Raw genomic sequence first — 14,913 nt, 5'->3', positions numbered from 1 at the left:
TTCATGTTGGCTACCTTTTAATTCTTAGCGCCCAATTGCTTTGACAATATACCACATTTATTATGCTATTTGAAAACTCAATAAAATTGTGTTTTAAAAAAACACATATTTAAGTTCATAACACACATTCACACCCTATATAACTCCAAAATACTCAATACCATTTAATTACTTTTCACACAATTAAACCCCACACAATTCCACAACAAACAATTTCAACTCAACACATCTCTCCCTTACACTTCTACCAACCGTCATCCCTCCCAAACACCCACTGACCCTCTCATCTGCCTGTCACACAACCACTATGGCCTCTCATCTCGCGAAACCACTACCCCCTCTCATCCCTTCTCAAACGACCTCTCCTCTCTATACTGCCTACTCACACATACTACCTTCCTGTACCTCCTCAGGCTGTACACTGGTCCACCTCTCTCCTCCCCCTTCTAGGTGCCCCTTCCACTCATCCCTCTATCTCTCTCACACCCATCTCTCTTGCTCTCTCACACACTCTTCCAGCCTCTCTGATGTGGATAACTTCACGTAATCAAACACAGTTTCTTTCCCTTACCTTTTCAAGGTTTCCATCCCTCAAACCAATACTCTCCTCCGCTTCTTAGGGTACCTTATGCAAACACAAAAGCTCCCTCTTTATGCGCCTGTGGTCTGCGCTACCCTTATTTTTTTATTTCTTTCTCACACACTGCTTCTGCTTCTCTTTCTCAAGTTCAATTACCACTTCCTGCACAAAATACATATCCCTCTTATTATTCCTTTCTTTATAGTATCTGCAGCTCACCCCCTTATTTATTCACCATGCAATATAATTCCACTACACAAATACACTACACAACACACAATTCCACCCCACAAAATTCCACAACTAACATTTCAAATACAACACACACATGTAATTTACAATAGCTCTAACTCTAGCAAATATAAGACCTATTGCATTACAAATGCTTGTTCCAAGTTGCTTTTTGTTCCCATATTTCATGTGTAAAATGCCAAAAAGAGTTGATTAACGATGCAGTACAGTTAACTGGGAGGCCAAGAACTCTGCATCCCTGTAATTATATTTTTCCAGGAGGAGAGGCGAAGGGTGATAGAGCGCTAAGATGTTCTGAAAAGTGTAGGGGTGCATCATAATCACCGATAGTCTGCATCCACATATGTTATTGGGTTGTATTAACAGCAAATCAATAGAAAGTGAATATGATAAAGAACAATGCGAATGTAATGTTAGGGAATTAGTTTGTGTTAGTTGAAATTAGTAAATGGCATATAAATGTAATCGCTTGTTGCAGAGTGCCTAGTGTATTAACTTACATGTAATGAAAGCGCATTAGATTTAAACGTGAATTATAGAGTATGCACGGGTAGAGATGTTTAAATGTGCCTTAACGTGAAGAAATGCAAAGCTTATCAATGCAATGTTTAACATGCGTAATCTTTGATGTGTACAGGCCTTAATGGATGTTCACGTTTTGTTATGAGAGGCCTAGTTATTTCTTATGTTAGCTGAATTATGTAGGCCTGAAATGTGTTTCCCTGGGAGAGCTCTCAGTTGAAGACAGTCAGCAGACTTCATGTATACGCAAGGTTATTTCAATTCACATGCTCTCTATTGCATTTGCAAGGACATCGTCTTCGTTAGTTATACTGATGCTCTTTGTTTTAGGAGTTAGGTATGGAGGAGACCCGAAACATAGTATTGTGGAATGCTGATAATTGGAAGCTCGCTGGAGAAGCCTGGGACCCAAGGTTGTATCAACCGTTATTGGACGGAGTGCAAGCTTCTGGAAAATTACCTCCAGAGGTGTTCAGCTAAAGGAGGTGTTCAGGGGGTGTGTTCTATTGATTGTTGATTTTGTATTAGGGACAGTACCCCGAGGGAGGAGCGGCAGAAAAGAGCAGACAGGAGCAGAGAATGGTTAGAAAGAGAAGAGAGGGATCAATTCTTAAGAGGGAGAGACTTAGATTGACCATTGTCTCGTGCAACGTGAGTGTACTTCTTAGAAAGTCTTCACGAGAGGACACCTTTTCTCTCGATCTGGGTTGGGAAATACTAAGTAGGGATGTCACCCCTGTGCTAGAGTAGGGACAGAACTAACTTGTCATCTTTCATTTATGTAACTGATGAAGAATGACTTAGATATTAGAACAGTTGATGCTTGCTTAATTTTTCTAGAGCTATTGATCCTTTTAAGTTACATTGAATCAGACTGGTACATAGAATGCTTTTTGTAATAGTGCCCATGTATTTTTTCAACCTTGTAATGAAGTGCTTGTATGTACAGTTTTTTTTTTGTCTTTGTAATAACATTTCTAACTGGTAATTTAGAGTCAGTGGTCCTTTCTGAGTTTATATTGATTAGTGCATGTTATTTTGTGCTAAGGACATTGGGTTCTGTCCTCTATACTTCCTAGCAGATAAAAAGATCTAGTTGGCCGAGGATTCTTAGGAATGGTAAGATAAAATAAAAGATAAGATAAGAATCTGGCGTTATCAAGGGGGAAGATTTGGAATAAAGTACATGCACAAATATAGCACTCCACTGGATTCGTACGTTGCACATTTTGGAACAACACACTCGTATGTTGCAAATTTAGGAACGACACGCACAAGGCTTCAGTGTTAACTCCAGAAAAAAGTGGCCAAAATTACCTTTAATGTGATAACATTGCTCCTCTTCATTCCACTGAACCCTGCTGCACCAGTACACAGCAATGGCGTTCACCACGTCCCAGCCGCCATCTTTGCTGAAGAAATCCAAGTCCTGCACACCGCACAAATAAGAGATAAATGAGCAGAAAGGTAGTTTAAAGAAAGACAGAAACCATCAGCAAATTGTAGCACCAAAGAATCATAGTTTTACTGCGAGTAAAAAACAGAGAAAACAAAACCTTATTGTAGTAAAAAGCACACATTCACCATTATTATTTCTGACCGCTCACGAAAGGCCTTTATTTGGCATTTGTGAACCCAACATTATAGTACAAGCTGAAAATATATGGATGCAAGTTCGTTTCAATACCAATAGAGTTCAGTACAGCTGTTCTGATCTGAGCAATGGCACACACACAGAACAGGTTAGGGCACCATATGTGACTGAGTGGAGATATGTTCATTTTGGCACATGATTTCGGTTAGCAAAAGGAGTGGGAAGGATTTGGTCAATAATACGAAATCCAAATTGATAAGATTCAGATAGCTCAACCAGTATTTAAAATTCAAAGCACATCACAGTATTTTTAGGATATAAACATGGCGCTGATTTAACAAAAAGCCAGCGGAAGTTACCTCACGCACCCTTTGACCTTAATGACATTACAGGAAGTGGCATAATCTGACATATGATGCCAGACTTTTCCCGGAAAGTGATATGAGCTCTGATGACACCATAAGAATTAACATTGCAGTTACATAATAGCTGAATTATTAATATAACAAATAGCACATACCTGCCAAGGTTTCCGATTGCTATGTGTGACATTTTCATAATGTCAGTGTAGTTAGGAGTGACATTTCAATGACTATGAGTGACACTTTCTCGTGAGCAAAACTCAAGTAAAGAAGGCGAGAGAAACATATCTATCAGAAATTGCACCAATTTTAGCAAGGGTAATGCGCCAGCAAAAGCTAATTTTCAGCAAGTCAGTGCAACAGTATGAGATCATGACTTACACTTCTACAAGACGAGCCACCAACGTGGCAACAGACAGGCCCTGCCGGTCTGCTACAAATGAAGCCAGTCCCACGGCAACCAACGCCGCCGCCGCATATTCTGTCACACAACTGCTTCTGGTGACACTGGTGCTGTGGGCTGCTGAACCACTCCGGCGGCCAGGGCGGCCGTGGTTTACATTGGGGACTGAAACTTCTAGTTACCAAATGCCGCTGGCTACAAAGCAACATGGACAATCACAATAGGGGCTGTGTGCGCCATGCACCCACCAATAATTGAAAAAGAGCGTGTTCCCACAATTTTCTACCTGTCGGTCAAGCAAACTTATCCAAAATGATCATGACAGCGAGGGTACTACTTACTCTTGGTCATCTTTGTTTGGGCTGCAGACTTGTGGGACAAGCTGGGTGGGCAGTAATTCGCAAACTCAACAGCAGCCCCGTCTTAAGGACCACAAGGAAGCTGTGGAGAAAGCGTCACGATCCCGATTGGTGGCCAGCCGAGCAGGTTCATGGCAGCGCCTGCGCTAGTGGGGGTCGGGACGCGTCTTACCCGGTTGCCGGATCCATATTGCCAATTACTAATTGAAATGGGTGCCGTGGCAGGACGAAATGACAATTGCCTATAAAGTAAGTTTGACAAACTCACTGAGACTCACACATAGTCCCCAGAGTAGCCATTGGACACTAACAATGTGCGACTCCCAGTGATGTCAGACTTATGCCGCGTGGTGTCAGTGGCGTAATGAAACTTGAGGGCCCCCCCTTGAAAACCACATGGAGGGCCCCTCCCCCCATTCTCTTTGCCAGTCTAGAGCTCTCAGACCAGCAACCCGCCATACTGCAGGGGATGCGGGGCTATTGTTACACCACTGTTACCAATACAGCTGTTATAAGTAACACTAGATGGTGGAGTTAAAGGTTGGGCTTAGTCTGCCGGCAGGCTATCATAGGTGGTTGTCCATTCATTACAGGGTCCCTGCCATCAGTAGGCCGGGGAAGTTTGCCCAATTTTAGGTGGGTTTCCTGATGCAGACTCCTGTCATGATACACAACATCGGGCCCACTCATCTTTCAGTTTTGACAAAAGTGCATCCACTGCTCCTTCTTGTTTCCGTTTTAAAACATTAGACAATGCGACAATGCAGTATTTCAAAAACAGCTGTAACTACAAAGAGCAAATTTTGATAATACATTTATATTAGTAGACAATAGCAATCTTAAGAGGTATTGCATAGCTTCATACACTTTGACCCCAATTCCATCACAGTCTCTCTCTCTCTCTCTCGCTCAGTCAGTCAGTCTATCTCTCTATGTCATTCAGTCTCTCTCTGTCATTCAGTCTCTCTCAGTCAGTCTGTCTGAGTCAGTCAGTCTGTCAGTCTCTCTCTCTCTCTCTGTCAGTCTCTCTATCTCTTTCTGTCAGTCTCTCTCTGTCAGTCAGTCAGTCGCTCTCTCAGTCAGTCTCTCTCTCAGTTTTTCAGTCTCTCTCTCTCTCGGTCAGTCAGTCTCTCTAAGTCAGTCAGCCTCTCTCAGTCAGTCAGTCTCTCTCAGTCAGTCAGTCTCTCTCTCAGTCAGTCTCTCTCTTTCTGTCAGTCAGTCTCTTTCTGTCAGTCAGTCTCTCAGACATTCTCTCTCTCAGTTTTTCAGTCTCTCTCTCGCTCTGTCAGTCAGTCTCTCTCTCTCTCGGTCAGTCTCTCTCTCTGTTAGTCAGTCTCTCTCTCAGCCAGTCTCTCTGTGAGAGTCTCAGTCACTCTCTCTCTCTTAGTCTCTCTCTCAGTCAGTCTCTCTCTAAGTAAGTCTCTCTAGCTGTCGATCAGTCTTTCTCTCTTTGTCAGTGTCTCAGTCTCTCTCTCTCTCAGTCTCTCTCTCTCAGTCAGTCTCTCTCTCTCTCAGTCAGTCAGTCTCTCTCAGTCAGTCAGCCAGTCTCTCTCTCTGTCAGTCTCTCTCTCGGTCATTCCCTCTCTCTGTCAATATCTCTCTCGGTCAGTCTCTCTGTCAGTCTCTCTCCCTGCCAGTCGCTATCTCTCTCTATCAGTCTCTCTCTCAGTGTGTCAGTCTTCCAGACAGTCTCTCTCTCTCCCTCTGTCAGCCGCTCTCAGTCAGTTATCTCCCTCTCTCACAGTTAACCAGTCTCTCTTAGTCTCTCTCTCTCTGTCAGTCAGTCTCTCTCTCTGTGAGTCTCGCTCTCTCTGTGAGTCTCTCTCTCTCTCTGTCAGTCTCTCTCTCAGCCAGTCAGTCTCTCAGTCTCTCTCTCTCGTAGTCTCTCTCTCTCTCAGTCAGTCAGTCTCTCTCTTCCAGTCAGTCATTCTCTCTCTACCTCAGTCAGTCAGTCTTTCTCTCTCTGTCAGTCAGTCAGCTTCTCTAAGTCAGTCAGTCTCTTAAGAACCAGGCTTTTTAAACCCAGTGGCACCAGGGGCACGCCCAAAGTCTTCGGATTCACCTGTCTTGGTATACAGAGACACAAAATACTTCTGGGTGGCGTCAAAGACCAATTTATTAGCTGCAGCTAGTAACAGTGATCCTAGAAGTACAGCATGGTATATTCTCAGGAGACTGCTTAATTTTGTAAAGCAAGACATCTCCTTTTATACACAATATTCACATTCTAAACACACACCCATTGCGCAAAATTCTGGCCAATAAGGTACATTCTCAAACAAAGTATCACATGACGAAAAGCTCAGTTTGCAATAACCCAACCCAAAGTTAATTATTAGGAATGTCCCAAATCCAATCTCCACAAGCCGGACAAACCCATAATTGAAAGCATAATGCATGTAATAAAGGAGCATAGAAAAGGAAACAATGACAGATAGCGAGCAAGATAAAGCATGTGTAAGGAAACTAAAAGTTAACGATGTCCTGAACATTGATTGGCAATCTCAGACAACGATCAAACCAAGGAAATTGCCTTAGCAAGGTCAGTTTCAGGTGAAGGAGTCAGGTCCTTACAATTCACCTTAAAGTCAAGAAAGGACCTAGTTAATGTGTACCAATACGTGAAGGACAGGTCGCTTCATTCGTTCGACCACATTTATCGGCCTAACGTGATGGCAATACAAAATGGAGGCACGGACAAAATGGATCCCATATTCGAGACAAAGTCTCTGAATACGTAATGAACTCGCTACTTAACATGACAAATTCACTCCATATTAGCCGAACTCACTAAATACGGTACAACATCACCAAAATCGTGACGGAACCATAACCTCACGGGACAAGATCGGATTTCACAGAGCCTCAGACCCTCCTTTTGCCATTACGTAGGCAATAGCCCAAACTCACGTTAATCTGAATCCAGGTCTATATCAATATTCATCAGAACATCAAGATGTCGTTGGAGCATCATCCTGTTACTTTCTACTTCTCTCGAGACAGGTCTCCGCACACACATGGTAGCACAAAGACTACAAATGGCGGGACCACACTGGATAAAACCATACCAAGGAACATCAGAATCTTCCATCCCCATTTGGACAGTAGTCCCCAAAACCATCCAGTCAATGACCAGTCTCCTTCATCTACATGAATAGATTCAGAAACCTTATGCAATCTAGAGATGGCTTAGTACACTGTAGGGGCATTATCTGGTATGTAAACACAGCAACTGGATTGGATCAATTTACATACCCCTCCTCGATCTGCAAGTATGACGTCTAAAACCATACCATTCTGCAACGTCATAGGACGATCCGCTTGAAGCTTAGCTGTAACATTACTAAGGGCTCCTGCAGTTTCATTTATAGTGGCCTCAACCACTCTCGTAAGTTGTCGTATATTCCTGCTATTGGCGATAGGACCCCAAAACGGTAGGAAACCCTTGAAAAAGTCTCCTACTTCTTGTGCTGCAGTATCTTCCTGATCGAAGACACCTCTACCATATCTCGTTCTATGATAATACGAAGTAGTAGTATACGTTGGGGGAAGCAAAAATGCCACATAACATGTTCCTGAAAAATCAGGTGGCAACCATGTGTAGGCTCTGTTGTGACAAACAAAATATGTGCCTTTAGCTGGTACAAACGGAGGAGAAGTCTGAGATGAATAGACATAGATTTGAGCACACACACTCTTACCTAGCTGAGCTCTCGGATTTCGACCATTACCTTGCAAACAAAAGTGGCCTCAATGGGGTACAATCCAAATCGGGAGAGACCTTTTTCGTCTCTCTTTCTCTGTCAAACTAGCACTATATCCCGTCACGTTCCAACCGACATAAGCCTGCGCCTCATCCTTAGGGATAGCATTATATGCATCAATATCTCGGATCATATCCACAATTCCCTTTATCAAGGCACTGTTGCTCGGATTGTCTTTCACGGAACGCAAAGGATATACCTCATTTGTGTAGATGAACATAGTCTGAAAAGCCCATACAGACCCATTAAAAGAAAAAGGCAAAACCAGATATGGCATACCTCTATCTGTCGTATGAGGCATAAGACCACAAACCCAACAATTTGTAGTATTTACTACTAACTGATGCTGATGCAACAGCTGTATAAACGAATTATTAACAAATTCTGACCTCCTTGTCAGTTCATCTTCAGGCAACGTATAGAATTGGTGCAAAGAAACAGTAGTAGAGGAAAGCATAGGTTGGGTGGTGGGTGCAGATATCAGTGGTGTAGCATAAACAATCCAACCCACACAAGCCAATGTGATACTTAAAAACACAAAAGAACTCAATATAATAAAACATTTGTTACGGATCAGTGTGCAAAATCTTATCTTGAAATCTATTCTCTCAACAACTCTCTCAGTTACAAAAGACTCCATCCTCTAACGTGCTGCTCACGGCAATTTTTCTTCTTCACTTAAGTGTGCGTCCAGGCGCCTTGACGTCCCTAGAACCGCAGACCTTTTGTCAATACGCGGGTCACCCCTTAAGAACTTATACCGTGACCCTGCAGCTGAATCCGGATGGTGGTTCGAAAAAGTAAAAGACAAAAAAAAGATCTCTTGTCTGAAAGAGTGTAATACACAAAAAAAGATTCCAATTTGTCCTTTTTAGTTCGTAGATTGTAGCACTCTTTACCAGACACAGTTTGATCCTGAAAAAGTGTCTCTGGGTGCAAAGTATCAAGTCTCAAATGCGGCGGCACAGCTTCTTGTAAAACTTCGTCATCCGCAAGTTCCGACTGAGTCCATTTCAAATGCGCAACACTAAAGGGCACAAATTCCAAAGTCCTTTCAGTTTCAGAATCGGCAACACCATCCTTAACCCCTGATCGTATGGCAAGGGTAAGGAAACCTTCTTGCAGTGGGTGCCATGCACCCAGTACTTCTTGCCAAAAACCTTGACAGCAGTCCGAGTCGCTAGCAGGACTTGATATGAGATTCTTCGTCTTTTGGAAATTCTTCACCAATGCCCAGCCACCGGGTTTAATCGAGTGACCTGCATCCACAGAGGCTGAGGGTAAAGTATCATGTACCTGTTGGTGAAGAACACGCAATTTAGCAGTCAAGTCATGTAAGTAATCAACCAACATAGAGTACTCAATATCACTGTATTTATTTGGCCTCGGCACACCCCAAAACATTTGCCGGGCAACCAAAAACAATCTCGTATGCGCTAAGTCCAACACGTGAATGTACTGTCGTTCTTGTGGACAAAAGTGCCAGTGGCAAAGCGTCCTGCCATGCAAGGCCAGAACTCGCTTGTATCTTGGCCAATTTAAGCTTAAGAGTGCCATTGTAGCATTCAACCAAACCAGCTGAGTGGGGGTGAATTGCAGCTTGGAATTTCTGCCTGATTCCCAAACCTGCACACACTTTCTTCATAATCTGACCCACAAATTCACTTCTGTTATCACTCTATACTATCCTCGGCAATCCAAATCTAGGGAAAAACTCATTCAGCAACACCTTGGCTGTAGATAAAGCAGTATTATCCTTGGGGGGGGTAGGCACCTATCCGTCTTGAAAAGGCACAAACAACCACAAGGACGTACTTCAGGTTGTTACATCCCTCCATATGAATAAAGTCCAACTGTAGCACCTCGAACGGATACGTTGGAGGAGCAAAATTACCTGCTGCAGTTAAGGTTCCCTTGCCATGATTATGCATCAAGCACAAAAAGTTTTTAACCAAATTCTCAGCACATTTAGGAATTCCAGCATTCTGCCATACTGGAGCCAACAGCTTATATATCCCTTTTGAACTAATGTGAGCCAATCCATGTGCCATCATAACCACTGGAAGCACATACGCATCAGGCAACAACCATCGCTGGTGTTCTGACAACTCAACCCAACAGCCAGTCGAATCCAACATTCCCGTAGTCTCTCTCCACTCACTCAATTCTTCCTCAGTAGCTTCTGCCTGAATCGATTTCACACTTTCTATTGTGTCTTCACACATTCCTCCTTCCGGAACCCATCTAGCAGGGCCTGCAACATACATACGACTCGTCACATCTTTTGCAGTTTCTCTCGCTACTTCATCTGCAAACGCATTGCCACGACCAACATCATCTGTAACCTTTCTATGTGCACTGCATTTCACAATCGTAACTTGTGTGGGCAAAGTAAGTGACTCAAGAAGTTCATTCACTAATTGTCCATGCTGAATCTTCGTACCATGGGAAGTAAGAAATCCTCTCTCTCTCCACAAACGCCCAAAACTATGAGCCACAGCAAATGCATATTGACTATCAGTATACACATTCACTCTCTTTCCTTTCGACAACATACACGCTCTCGTCAGTCCAATCAACTCTGCTGCTTGAGCTGAATTCTGTGGAATACGTGCAGTTTCAACAATCGTGTGCAAAGTCGTAACCACATACGCTGCAGTCGTATCGCCATTCGGAAGCTTAAAGCATGAGCCATCTACCCATAAGGCATCTGGATTCGAAAGAGGAGTATCTTTCAGATCAACTCTACCCTTGGTTTCCTCCTCTGTCCGGAGAAAACAATCATGCTGTTCATGAACATCTGTCTCTACAGAAATCGGCAACAACGTAGCTGGATTCAATGTGTTGCACTGCTTTATGTGCACATGACTAGCCAAAAGCGTCAACTCATAACTTGACAAACGTGCACTAGTAAGATGTTGAGTCTTCGTTTTATTCAATAGGTTATCCACTGCATGTGGGACCATCAGAATCAATGTATTATCCAAAACCAGACCAGCAGACTGTCGGATAGAAACAGCCGCTGCTGCTGTAGCTCTCAACAACTAGGCAACGCCTTAGCTACCGGATATAAAGTAGCTGAAAAATACGCACATGGGCGCTGCTTGTCTTCAAACTGTTGTGTCAACACTGACAACGCACAACCTTCTCTCTCGTGTACATAAAGTGTAAAAGGCTTACTGTAGTCAGGAGTACCCAACACTGGAGCAGAACACAATGCATCACGCAATTCAGAAAAACTTCTCTGACATTCGTCAGACCAAGGAAGAGGATTTGGTGTATCCTTAAGAGTAAGTGCCAACAAAGGTTTCGCTAGCAAAGAGAAATTCGGAATCCACTGTCTACAATATGAGGTGATACCCAAGAAAGCGAGCACTTCTCTCTGTGTGCATGGTACAGTCATTTGAGCAATCGCTTGTATACGCTCTGGGGTCAATCGTCTTCCCTCCTTCGACAAGAGATGACCTAAGTAGGTCACTTCTTGGCGGCAATACTGCAATTTCGAAGGTGACACTTTATGATGAAGGTCAGACAAGTGCATTAACAAAGAAAGTGTAACTTCTTTACAAATCTCTTAATCATCAGCAGCGACCAAAAAATCATCCACATACTGAATAAGAGTCGCACCAGAAGGCAAGACAAAAGTATCAAGTTGAGTTTTCAAAGCCTGACTATAGATGGATGGACTTTCACAATAACCTTGAGGAGCGCGCTTAAACCGGAAACTTCGGCCTCCTAAAAAGAAGCAAAAATATCCCTACTTTCTTCGGCAATTGGAATACTAAAGAAAGCATTCTTCAGATCGATAACAGAAAACCAAGCAGCTGAGTCAGGGATCATAGTCAATAAAGCAGTAACATCCGGGACAACCGAATACTGCAGGACAACAATCTTATTGACCTCTCGAAGGTCAATCACAAACCGATACACAGGTGGCTGGGAAGAGTCAGTACGCTTTAGAACAGGCAGGACAGGACTATTATACACATTACCTCTCGTTTCTTCAATCACACCTTTCTCAACCAAATCATAGATAATCGCCAAAAGAGCTCTTTCGCCATCACTAGAAATCCGGTATTGGAGAATGCGAGGTAGCTTAGCATTCAACTTGAGGGTAACAATGTAGGGTGGAATCTGCAAAAGGCCAACATCATTAGGACCTGTAGCCCAAAGAGTATCAGGAAGAGAACGCAATTCCAGTGGAAGCCGATCCTTAGACAAATACATCGGAGAAATCACTTTCTTACCCAACGTAAGATGTACTCCAGAAGGAGAACAATATAATGTCGCATGCAATCTTTTCAACAAATCCAAACCCAACAGATTCTCACCACAACTTGTCGTTAGAATAAGGGGTGCTTCCAATTCACAAGGCCCAACAGAAAGAGGCAACGGACAAGAAACCGGGTTACGAACTGGGGCGCCAGAAAATCCTACCGAAACATTCGTCAAGCCAGACAAAGGTGCGCCAGGGAGTTTAGAGTGCTTGATAGAACTCTTTGCTGCACCAATATTCAAAAGAAAAGGTTCTGCCACACCTGATGTAGTTACTTCAACAAAAGATCCACTCTGGTCTACTGGAACTGACACTACTCCCTCCCTTTGTCCATGGCTGTCCTAGCTATCATTAAAATCAGCCCTCTTACTTTCAACATAATAATCATCAGTGTAATATTGAGCAGAATGATAAGACGGAACATTCTGTTGATCAAAACAATTCATAGAATTCTGAGGGGGAAAGAAACGTTCATTCTGAGGAAACGCACCACGTCCCCTACCCCTAGGTACTTGCCGGACACCACGACCTCTCAAACCTGACACACCATTCGCACGCTGTAACAGAATCGGGCAACTATTCTTAAAGTGACCTTCCTCTCTACAATAAGCACATTGATTAGGGCATAGCAGGAGTCGCTGAGAAAAAGACTCAGGTTTCTGCAACAATCTCTGAAACTGTGGGGGTTGCTGGAACTGGGAAGGTTGCTGGAACTGATGCTGATTAGGGCGAGGCGGATACGCCTGCTGTAGAAGAACCTTCGTCTTCAATTCTTTTCTCTTCTTCTCTATTTTATCTTTCTCATCTTTATCTCTATTCTCATAGTATTGTGCAGTAGCCAATATCTGGGCCGAAGAAGAAACAGCCCATGAACTCTCAGAGTCCTTTAACTTATTGGAAAGCTCAGGAAGCAAATTAAAGACAAACTTATCCACGAACAACCTTTGACCACCTTCTGTACTCATATCCTGACCACTATAATCAATGAATGCTTCTTCAAGCCTGGTGAAGAAATCAGACACACTCTCGTCTTTCTTTTGTTTGCATGCTGCTAACTTGTCCCAATTCACTCGCATAGGAGGCATCAAGGTTTTCATTAAATTAATAATCCTACTGGGTAGATTTGCAACTAAAGGCTCAGGTTTGGCCCCTCCTACCTGCTGACCATCTGCAGCAACAATATTAACCCATGTGTCTCCTAACTCCACCGCATGATCCTCGTGATGGATCTTCGCCCAAAAAGGTTGAGGGACTACATTACCCAACAACATATCTATATCCGCTAAATTCATATTACATGCATCAACTGTCTGGGACAACTCCTTATAATAACCAGCAGGATTTTTAAGGGGGTCAGGCAAAGTGTGCTTAAGAGCCAGGACCTCTGCTCTCTTCCAAGGAACATGTACCCATACTCGCTGAAAATGAGCCGGTACTGCCTGAATACCCTGATTAAGATTAGTCACGACTTCCTCTCTCCATACAGGGGGAACCTCTCTCATCGGGTACTGCTTCACTTTTCTCCTAACAGAAGGGTCAGGTTCAAACAACAACTGAGAAGGAAGTCTACACCTAAATGCAAGAAGCGTCTCTACCGCTTTCTCAACATCGGGACCCACTATCGTCCCTTTAGCAAAGTCAGACTGAACATTAAGTAGTTCTAATGGAATTGGACCCAATTCATTATCTTCCCATTCTTCACGGAGGAAAGTACACATAACATCAAAAAAATACCTTTGTGTTGGTGCCTCCCACTGTAGGAAGACATCCATAACTGTTCGTAGATTATACTTGGAGGTATTCAAAACCCATCTACGAGAAAGGAGATCTAACACTGTCCGCTCCTCGGAACTAGGGAGCTGACTACGCGTTTGTTTCCGTAAAGAAACAGGGGTCATATTCAGTGACCCAAAGAGAGGAGACAAAAGGCTAGTGACAGTCTCAGTCATTCGTTGTCGAGCAGAAGGAGAAGAAGTCGACATGAGGACAGGAGACAAAGTGTTTTGAGGCGACAGAGACGTAGGATCAGTAGAAAAGGAAGTCGAAGGCAAAGGAGAAGAAGGCAAAGGAGTTTGAGGCAGAACTGTTGGCAAAGCTGGCGGCCCTAGAGGAGGCTGCGCCAGAGGAGAAAGAACCAACTGTGAAGGAACGGGTGACTGAACAACAGCAGGGGGTTGAACAATTGGGGGTTGCGGAGGTGCCGTAGCACTCTGCACATAAGGGGGTGGTAATCTCAACAAATGCGACATCAAAGGATCCTTTTCAGGGTCATTAGTCACTTTCGGAAGAAGAGGTGCAAAGCCGGGTAACATTTGTCAATGGCCATGCAATGTTGTCTATCTGACACCTCAATCGCACGATCTTCTTCGTCTTCTTTAAACTGCCTAGCAGCTTGCATTATTGATATATTCTTTTCTTTCCTATCTCTCTTAGCTTGCTTAATTTCTCGCTGTTTGGCTTCCTTACGCCAGAGGCGGAAAGAGTCAAACATAGGCGGCCGGGCTTTCTTCTTAAATAGCGCAACTTCTAGATTGTCTTAAACATCTAATTCGAAAGTACCATGTTGGGGCCATTGTAAGACACCATCTTTCTTCGTATAGCGGATCCATACTTCATTAAACGTAATGGGACCCACACCATGCTTTGAATAGAGCTCATAAGTCGGAGTTCCAACCGGGGGTATCGAACATGAGTCCTCCAATCGGGAATCCTGTTACAACTACAACAAAACCATTTCCTAAATTTGCTAAGGCTAGGCATCTTATAGCTCACTAATCTAGCTTCAAACTTCAAGAGGTTAT

At 43.4% G+C, this 14,913-nt stretch overlaps 1 protein-coding gene across 1 annotated transcript in view; it reads right to left on the bottom strand.

Moving 5' to 3' along the window:
• PGGHG (protein-glucosylgalactosylhydroxylysine glucosidase) overlaps positions 1-14,913 on the bottom strand; it is a 328,346-nt gene that overhangs the window by 146,271 nt on the left and 167,162 nt on the right. The window contains exon 7 of the mRNA XM_086957811.1: positions 2,672-2,783. Coding sequence (XP_086813937.1) covers positions 2,672-2,783 — 112 coding nt within the window. The remainder of the gene's footprint in view (positions 1-2,671; positions 2,784-14,913) is intronic.

This window comes from Lissotriton vulgaris, chromosome 2_1, assembly GCF_964263255.1.
Source record: "Lissotriton vulgaris chromosome 2_1, aLisVul1.2, whole genome shotgun sequence".
Classification (NCBI taxonomy): Eukaryota; Metazoa; Chordata; class Amphibia; order Caudata; family Salamandridae; genus Lissotriton; species Lissotriton vulgaris.
The sequence above is the reverse complement of the archived record's forward strand: the minus strand, read 5'-3'. Positions and strand labels throughout refer to the sequence as shown.